The sequence below is a fragment of the Lathyrus oleraceus genome, chromosome 7, assembly GCF_024323335.1.
Source record: "Lathyrus oleraceus cultivar Zhongwan6 chromosome 7, CAAS_Psat_ZW6_1.0, whole genome shotgun sequence".
Taxonomy (NCBI): Eukaryota; Viridiplantae; Streptophyta; class Magnoliopsida; order Fabales; family Fabaceae; genus Lathyrus; species Lathyrus oleraceus.
Genome location: NC_066585.1, coordinates 43451780 through 43461523, shown reverse-complemented (window position 1 = coordinate 43461523; position 9744 = coordinate 43451780). Strand labels below are relative to the sequence as shown.

General features: G+C 36.6%; 1 protein-coding gene across 1 annotated transcript; it reads left to right on the top strand.

The window, feature by feature from the left end:
• The first annotated feature begins 1743 nt into the window (after positions 1-1743).
• On the top strand, positions 1744-9488 carry LOC127100724 (probable inactive ATP-dependent zinc metalloprotease FTSHI 1, chloroplastic). The gene is made up of 15 exons (XM_051037989.1): positions 1744-2618; positions 2733-2820; positions 3322-3756; positions 3862-3915; positions 4037-4102; positions 5454-5549; positions 5630-5758; positions 6593-6645; positions 7021-7216; positions 7305-7419; positions 7486-7760; positions 8198-8281; positions 8371-8483; positions 8572-8821; positions 9046-9488. The coding sequence occupies exons 1-15, from the start codon at positions 2002-2004 to the stop codon at positions 9211-9213; spliced, it is 2739 nt and encodes a 912-aa protein (XP_050893946.1). The 5' UTR covers positions 1744-2001; the 3' UTR covers positions 9214-9488.
• The last annotated feature ends 256 nt before the right edge of the window (positions 9489-9744 follow it).

The window sequence follows — 9744 nt, the reverse complement described above, 5'->3', positions numbered from 1 at the left end:
TGAATGTTCTATTCCTTCCCTGTTCTTACTCCATAATCAGCTTCTAATTACAATCATACAACTTCAAAAGACTGTCCTTCATGATAACTGAGAATCCATTCTTAATTAATTGACCTACACTCATCAAATTGATCTTCATGCCAGGAACATACCAGGCGTTCTGAATTAACGCAGATTTGGCATTATTCAGAATAACTCTAACATTCCCCATTCCTTTAGCATTCAGATACTTATCACCAACACATCTGATCTTGGTCATCTTTCCATAGTCAAAATCAACCAGCCATTTCTTATTTCCAGTAAGATGGTTTGAACAACCAATGTCCATATACTACCAGTCTTCTAGAGACACACTATCAGAATTAGAAGCCATTAATAGCACATGTTCATCATCAGAACTTCTGCCTATATTTGCTTCTTCTGATTTCCTCTCCTTGTTTGACCAATAATCTGCAGCGAAGTGGCCAAACTTCTTACAACAATAACATTAAACTTTTCTCTTGTCATACTTCTCCTTTCCCTTGTGACTTCCAGAAGTTGAGGTTTCTTGACTTTTGAGACCTACCATATCGTTTCTTGACTTCTAACCGAGACTACTTCTGGTCTTTCTTGACAAAAGGAGCTTTCAGAGTCTACTCTACCTCTCTCTCAGAGGTTCTTTCAGTCATACGCAACTCTTGAGCCTCTAGACTGCTTTGCAGCTTTTCTATTCTCATGGTGCTCAGATCCTTAGAATGTTCAATTGCTACAACGATGTAATCAAACTGAGGAGTAAGAGAGCTAAGTACATTCTCAATGATATTTTCCTCAGAGAGAATTTCTCCACACGACTTCATCTCATTTGTGATCAGAATCACCCTGGAGATGTAGTCAGGTACATTCTCATTGTTCTTCATGCTGAGATTCTCTTACTGCTTACGTAGAGACAGAAGCTTCACTTTCTTCACGGATGCATCACCGTCGTAGCACCGCACTAGTGTATCCCACGCAACTTTCGCTGTCGTCGAATCAACGATTTTCTCAAACACCTTCACATCCATACACTGATGGATGTATAACAGAGCCTTCTGATCATTCTTCCTCAGATCACGCTGATCATTTTTCTGCGCATCTATTGGCTTTTCTGGAAGTGCAACCTGAACGTGACCGTCGTTGATGAGATCAAGAACATTTTGAGCTCCAAACAACACACGCATCTGAATCATCCAATGCTTTCAGTTCTTGCCATCGAACACTGAAAGCTTGGTACTCAGATTACCGTTTTCATTCATTTTCAACCTTGTGCAATACACTCAGATCTCACATAAACACAGTGTTTCCCAATCGCGCAGAATCAAGATATGTGATTCTATTATTATTATGAATAGAAATTCAACATGAATTCTCCTAATAGAAATCAATCACACAACACCTCACTGTTTCACTCGTGTTTTCCATGGTGTTTCCCTGTGGATCTGAACGGAGCTCTAGATATCAATTGTTGGTGCACAAGGTGATAAAGATGAACAATAAACAAGAGAGAGAAGAGAAAATAATAACAAATTTCCACTACTCTTGAAATGATTGCATAGAAAAACACTGACACTGCAAAAGGAATGAAAGATAAAATATATTTACACCACTCACTTGCCTAAATAGAAGTGACTTTGTCTACAAATTTATCAAAATATGAATTAATTATAACAAAATTAACAAATGATTATACAAAACGAGTTTTTATTTTGCTTTTATTGTAGTTATTGTTTTCTTCTCTTTTCGCACAAAATGGGTTATACAATGAGGATACCCGTCTACCCGACCCGGTTAAAAAACCATGCGAGATGAGGTTTATCGGATTGGGTGGGAAATGAAACCAGTTGCAGATTAGAATTTTGCAGTTTCTTCTTCCATTCTTCTTCTTCTTCTTGCATTTGCGTTGTTCATCTTTCTCAAAACCCTAACTCTATAAACACTTTCAGTACCACATGTCAATTCACCCTCTTATGAATTTGCGATAACAACATGAACACTCTATGCTACCCCAACAACAATTCCTATCACATTCACACTCACCGCCACACAACACTTCATTCCAATCGCACCAGAACGCGGCAACTTCTTCTTCGGAGGCCATTCACATTTCTCTGCAAATCCTCTTCCTCATCCACCTCCGATGATTTCGTGAAGCGTATCTTGGAGGAAAATCCAAGCCAAGTCCCACCCAAGTATCTAATCGGTAACAAGCTATATACTTCACAACAAAAAGAGAATTTGGGAAAAAAATCAAATGAGGGTATTTTTGACGCGTTGTTGAAGAGGTTGAAGAGTTCTCAGAGGAAGAGTGAGAGTGATGAGGTTAGAGAGAAAGATTCAGTGTATTTGAATGAATTGCTTAAAGAGTATAGAGGGAAACTCTATGTGCCGGAGCAAATTTTTGGTAAGCCTTTGTCTGAATGGGAAGAGTTCAATGAGAATTTGAAAACTTTACCGAGAATGAGCGTTGAGGATTTTACTAAAGCATTGAGTAAGGATAAAATCAAGTTGGTAACTTCAACGGAAGATTATGGAATTGAGTATAGGGATTACATTGTGGAGTTGAAGGAAATTCCTGGTGATAAAAGATTGCAAGCGAACAAAAGGTACAAGATAAAAAAATAAAAGTTTATGTCTTTGTTTATGTATGTATGATTTTATACAATTTGTTCTGTGTGCATTGTGGTGCTGTGATAGATTGTGTGTGTGGAATGTTGTAGGGTTCTCAGGGCGGATAACGATGAAGCTCGAGCAGTTTTGGAGGAATATTCTGGACCACGATATGAGATAGAGAGTCCGCGAATTATGGTTGTTGATCTAGTTATTTTTTAACATTGAAATGATTTAATATACGATGCATTGACAATGTTGGTACTTATAGAGGAAAATCAGTTAGCTTTGCTGTTAAAAGTTTTGTTTTGTTTTTTCGAAGGTTATGCCTTGCTTATGAAAATGTTTTCTGTTTTTTATTTCATATTTTCACTTTTTATTACAAAACTTCCTACCTGTTTTGATGTTTTTATTGTTTCATGTACATAACGTAGAAAATAGGAAATGGACTGAAAAAAGGTTACAGTAAAAATGTTATAGTTTTGTAAAATCCCTCAATTTTGCAATTATGCGTATCCTCAGCGATTAAGAGTTTACATTTTCAAACCATATAAACCGCAAGTTACTATATAATTTCTTGCATAATTTGTATTTAGAAACTCAGAGCTTAAGTCATTCAGCGGCGCAGTGGGGATGAAATCCTTTTTTGGATGATCATATAATAATTGTTCTTTTAACTCTGAAATTATATTGTTGCAGTCTTGGGTGGGAAAAATGTCAGACTACCCTCATCCAGTTGCATCTTCCATATCTAGCAGAGTGGTGGCCGAGCTTGGAGCGGTGACAGTAGTAGTGGGTTTAGCAGCAAGTCTAGCGGGTGGCTTCCTTTCAGCGGCAGTATTTGTTGTTACCAGTTTTATATTTGCTGCAACTAGCTATGTTGTGTGGCCTCTAGCCAAACCAATTCTCAAGATTTTTCTTGGAGTTGCTGTTTCAATGATAGATAGGGTTCAGGATAGAGTTCTTGACATTTTCATGGACGGTGGCTTTCTGTCTAAGGTGTATGAGGTTTTCACTTTTGGCGGTATATCTTCCAGTGTCGGCATCCTGAGAATAACCCTGCCTATAGTTGTGGGTATGGTCCTTCTTGTTCGCTTCACTCTTTCAAGAAAACCCAAAAACTTCAGGAAGTGGGTAGGTGATGTGACTAAGTGATTGAGTCAAAGTTATGCATGAATTTCTGAGCCAATTTTGTTCAATAGACTTGGCTGATAAGTACACTCTTTCCTCAATATACAGGATCTATGGCAGGGAATGAACTTCTCGTTATCAAAAGCTGAAGCTCGTGTTGATGTGTGTTAACGCCTATCTTTACATTAATCTCTCCATTCTTAAAGTCTTCTTATTTTTATTTTTCTAGTCAAAGCCTTTTAATGTCATTCTTAGTTGTTGGTTTGGAATAACATTCTTTCAGGGTTCAACTGGAGTAATGTTTTCTGACGTGGCTGGAATTGATGATGCTGTAGATGAACTTCAAGAGGTAATTCTTTTATACAAGGCTGTAGAGTAAAGTCTTGACCTATTGAACTTGATCTTTTGTAGGGTGCAGATATGTTTCAGTTAAAGTATTTCAAAAAATTAGAACACTTTTGATGATAACATATTATTCTCTTTTTTTATTTTTTTAAGTATTCTTGAAGGTTGTTGTTTGACCAATGCTACATGTTAGTTTCTTCTGCTGTCAAAATACTTTCCACCACACATAGATAAATGGGAGGAGAGAGATTTGGGGGGTGCTGGTTTCCCCAATTTAAAAAATCTTTTAAATAAACTTATGAGTTTAATGGGGATGCATTGTTGGTGTAAAATAATTTTTACACTGACATCCAACGAGAACTCACGATACTGCCACACAAGCCCACTTTGTAACTGCAATTTAAAAATAATTGTCGTTGGACATCAGTGTAAAACTAGTTTACACTGATGTGGCATGTCCCCTTTTCTCTTTATATATTGCTTTACCATGTCTCATTTCAACCTGGGGTCCCCCATCCTTCCCCCTCCCTCCCCAGTTCATTCATAACAGAAACTTGGGCTGCAGGCAATTGCCCATATAGTCCTAGCCCATTGATTTATGCAACTCTACATGGGTGTGTTTGTTTCATGGACACAAAATATATTCCTGGGAACTTGAGGTTGGAAATAAAAATGCCTATGTTTGTTAGAAGGGAATACAAAATTGTTCCCAGGAAAAAATTATGCCCAAGAAAGAATTTTTCCCATCTTTAGTGGCTTTCTAATCCCCTCACAAGTGTGCGAATCTTTTATTTCTGGCGGTTACCATCAAATTTTATGTTAAAATAGTTGGTTATCTCACTGTTTTATTTTTATAATTATTATTTTTATCTATAATTATAATATATTATTAATTAAAAATAATTTAAAATAATAGATTCCTGGGGTTTTAAGATACTAACACTTTTTTATAAAAACTCATTCCTTGGAATGTTATGTCTGGGAAAGTTGTTCCTGGGATTAATTTTTATACCGTGAAACAAACGCCCCCCCAGAAAACATCTCATTTTGCTTTCTCGGCTGGTTCAGCAGCTCACAAATATGAAAGTTTCAACTTAATGTGTGGCTGTGAATAATTATGAACAGTCTATAACACTTAAATACATAAGCAACTGCATAAAGAAAACATTGAAGAAACCATAACTTATATAAACATTTTAGCGATTTTATTTAATTATTTTGAATAATACAACTTTGCCCCCCTCAGTAATTATTTCCCTGATTTTCCCACCTTTTTTCCTTTTATGCCTCGTTTTAGTAGTCTCTTACTGTTTATTCTAATGGATGAAAACTTATGAAGGTTATGTATTATTTAGTTGGTGAGGTACCTAAAAAATCCCGAGCTATTTGATAAAATGGGGATCAAACCCCCACATGGTGTTCTTCTGGAGGGCCCACCTGGATGTGGCAAGGTTAGATAGCTATTCCCAAGTTATGTTGGATGTAAGAATTTGTTTTGTCAATGTGTTTAAGTTTTGTCATTCTTTTGCAGACTTTGGTAGCCAAGGCTATAGCTGGAGAAGCTGGTGTTCCATTTTACCAAATGGCTGGATCAGAATTTGTGGAATTTTTAGTTGGTGTTGGTTCTGCGCGTATTAGGGATTTGTTTAAAAGAGCCAAGGTGATTCCGCTACTTCTTTTTCTGGATTTTTTTAAGTGGAGTGCTAGGATTACTTTTCTTTTCTTCCAACACTCACTCTCTTATTGCGCGAAATTCACGCGGCTCCCATCATTTTGAATAGGGGGCCCACATAAAGTTGTGGTACCCACATGTTTTCACCCAATAAAAGAGTGAGTGCTGGAAAGAGAGTGGTAAAGTGGGCGATCCTGGCATTACTCTTTTTTTAAGCAATGTATTGGTGCTTAAGTGCTAACGTGGTCACATTCTTGAATCACGTCTTCTTGTTTCTCCATGCAATGTGCAGTTAACTTATAAAGCATTGCATGCTACTGATTGTTCTGGTCACAGTCTTTAGTTCCCATGAATGGTTAGGTAACCATTTAAGGATATTGATCACTTAAAGAAATAATATATTTCCATATTTTTTTGCCTTGTTTAATCAAATATCAAATATATTGAACATTTTCAGTGACCTTTTATTCATATGGTAATTATCTACTGTTCATTCCTCAATGAATTGTTATTTGTTTGATCAATATTATAATAATCCTTCAGTTCCTCACTCTTTAGAAGGAGAAATGATATTAAGAAGGATATTCATTAAGTTTGTTTCTTCCTCTGTTTTCTTGTTGGTAAAGTTCATTACCTCTGCTTCACGTGTTGCTAAAAATGGGTAGATGGTTTGTGTCGTAAGGACAGGTGGTGCTCAACATGTGATATGACTGAGTATGAAGTGTTTTTCTGTTTGATTTTTTGAAACTGGTGTACATTGTAAAGTTTCAGGTTTGTATGTTAGTGATTGGTGGGTACTCAAATATTTGTTTCTCTTTGCAGGTAAACAAGCCATCAGTTGTATTTATAGATGAAATTGATGCACTGGCTACTAGGTAAGACTGTATGATTTTATATTATGAACAGTGTGCATTGTTTGTCTGTCCAGGCATGTTCACATGTTTAGTGGAAATAATGAATTTATAACATCCACACTACTCAACCTTAAGCGAAATGAAGCGACGAGTGAGTAAGGAGAGGCAATGTGGCATTGGGCGTCTTTTGTAAAAATAGTTTTTTACTTCTTACTTTAGTTCATGGTAGTTGATTGTTTTGCTTCAGTTCTTGAATTATGAAAGTTCATTATGGGAAACTAAATTATCAAAACCATTGCCAAGCTAGAGATGTTGCATGTTTTACACCTGCTGTGAATTTACTTGCTAAGCCCCCTAAGTAATCTCCCCACCTGATTGTGAACTGTGTGTGATCAGGCGACAAGATACTTTCAAGGAGTCAACAGACAACCTATATAACGCAGCAACCCAGGAAAGAGAAACTGCATTGAATCAATTGTTGATTGAGCTTGATGGTTTTGATACTGGAAAGGGCATCATATTTCTAGCTGCCACCAATCGTAGGGATTTGTTAGATCCTGCACTTCTTCGACCAGGTCGCCTTGATAGAAAGGTTTCTTTCTGTGGCTGAGTTACTGATTTCTTTTTCTCTTTTAGTGGTAATACACTGTTAATAGTCATTTAGTTTTTTCTTCCTGTAGATCAAGATTCTCCCTCCAAGTGCAAAAGGAAGACTTGATATTTTGAAAATTCATGCTGCCAAAGTAAAACTGTCAGATTCTGTTGATTTGTTCAGCTATGCTAAGAACCTACCTGGTACAGACTCTTTGTCTTAACTTTGAAATTTTCATTTCAATCTCTGAACAAGTTTATTAATTCCAGGATGGTCTGGAGCAAGATTAGCACAATTGGTCCGAGAGGCAGCTCTTGTGGCTGTCAGGAACCGACATAACTCAATTCTTCGGTCAGATATGGATGAAGCAGTTGATAGACTTACCGTGGGACCTAAATATCTTGGAATAGAATTAGGTTATCAAGGACAGTGTCGTAGAGCAACTACGGAAGTGGGGGTTGCAATAACTTCTCATCTTCTCCGGCGATATGAGAATGCAGAAGTTGAATACTGCGAACGCATCTCAATAGTACCTCGTGGTCAGGTCCTTGTTCAGCTTCCTTCACTATATGTTACATCAACTATCTCCTAGATGCATTTTTGTCGATCTTTCCTATGCCCGTGTTTGAGAAATTGCCAATACCTATATGGCAAATTAATAAAGAAAATCTGATACTGATACACAGTTTCACTACTGTAATATTGGAGAATCTGGAATGAAATAGTATGATAATCCAAGTGTGTGGATTAGGAGAGAAAAGACCAGGCATGTAGGGTATACTGTAGAATTGGAAATTATATTGGAAATATATGGCTATTGAAAGTTTTAGTAGAAAACAAAGCTCTGTATAGTAATGAATAGGAAGAAAAGTCTGCTAGGAGCCAATCTGAAATATTATCTAGTTAAGGTTGTTTGGTTTCTATATGCACAAGGTTATTTTTTATTATTATTTACTAACGGAAAAAGATACCATGTGGCAGGCATTATCTCAATTGGTTTTCCAGCGGCTGGATGATGAATCGTATATGTTTGAACGCCGGCCTCAATTGTTGCATCGTCTTCAGGCATGTAAATTGCTGAGTATATGAAGTTGCTTCCTGATTTTTCGCCCTTAAAGTTACTTATTTCAGTTTGAATCTGTCTTAATTTACAGGTTCTGCTTGGAGGTAGAGCTGCCGAGGAGGTCATCTATGGACGCGACACATCAAAAGCCTCCGTTGAATACCTTGCACATGCATCCTGGCTTGCTCGCAAAATACTAACCATGTTAGCACAACCGCTTGTAATTTTTGTATTTACTTTTGTGCTTAGTTTCATGTGTCATATTCGCTCCTTTCTCCCTTTGTACTTGCAGTTGGAATTTGGAGGATCCAATGGTTGTACACGGAGAAGTACCCCCTTGGAGGAAGCCAGTTAAATTTGTCGGACCAAGGCTGGATTTTGAAGGGTCTCTTTATAATCATTACGAACTGATTGGCTCCCCCCTAAATTTTAATCTTGATGCTCAAGTTGCACAAAGATCTGAAGAGTTGATACGTGACATGTATCGAAAGACAGTGTCTCTCCTAAGAGGGCACCATGCAGCTTTGCTTAAAACTATTAAGGTAAATTTAGAGTGAGATCTGAGTTATGTTGTTCGTGAATTGTTAATAGAAGTGCTTTATGAGTGAATTCAAACATATTTCAGTAACTTAACTGTAGTGTAATCTCTGCAAACATTTCTGTTCTAGCAGATATTATACCGGCTTCATACCACTGGTGAAAACTGAAAATAATTCAACTAACATTCTGTGTTGTGCTCTTTTTCTTATATAAATTTGCATTGTAGGTTCTTCTCAATCAGAGGGAAATGAGTGGTGAGGAAATAGACTTCATTTTGAACAAATACCCTCCTCAAACACCTTTACATCTTTTGGAGGAGGAATGTCCTAGCAACCTTCCTTTCATGAAAGAACAAGCGCACGATATGGAGTACGCCATACGAACTCAATCGTAGGAAGAAACCGTGTGAGATCTTTCTCAATTCTGTTTTAAAAACAAGATTTAGTTACTGGATGTTCTGGCTAATCAGTGCTTCAGAATTGGAAATTGCACCGGGGAAAGATTCTTCCAAGGATTATGCATGAAGGGCTGCATTCAAAGCTTTTCAATGAGAACACAAGTATATGTATTTTGTTCGGCTATAAATTGTCCATACCATCTGTATTATGCCGTGTTTTGTATACCTTAGGCATGTCTCTGTTGTATTAAAAAAATAGTTTTTTTTTACAAGATTTTTGAAAGAGTAGTTGAATAAATTGTATCAAGCATAATACAATAGTGTTATAAACTAAAGCAAAAAAGAAAAAAAAACTATATCGCAATAAATAATATAATAGTGTTATAAACTAAAGCAAAAAGAAGTAAAAGTTTAGAAAGAGAAAAATCAAAATCTTCTATTATGACATTTACAAGTATCACATTATACAATGATATAAATTCTATTTATAAGATATATAAATCAGACAATAGAATTAATACACATTAA

Excerpts from the sequence above, each read along its gene's own strand:
- LOC127100724 (XM_051037989.1), top strand. The coding sequence starts at position 2,002 with ATGAACACTCTATGCTACCCCAACAACAATTCCTATCACATTCACACT. Across the intron at positions 2,619-2,732 it reads AGATTGCAAGCGAACAAAAG|GGTTCTCAGGGCGGATAACG; the intron begins GTACAAGATAAA and ends GGAATGTTGTAG. Across the intron at positions 4,103-5,453 it reads CTGTAGATGAACTTCAAGAG|TTGGTGAGGTACCTAAAAAA; the intron begins GTAATTCTTTTA and ends TGTATTATTTAG.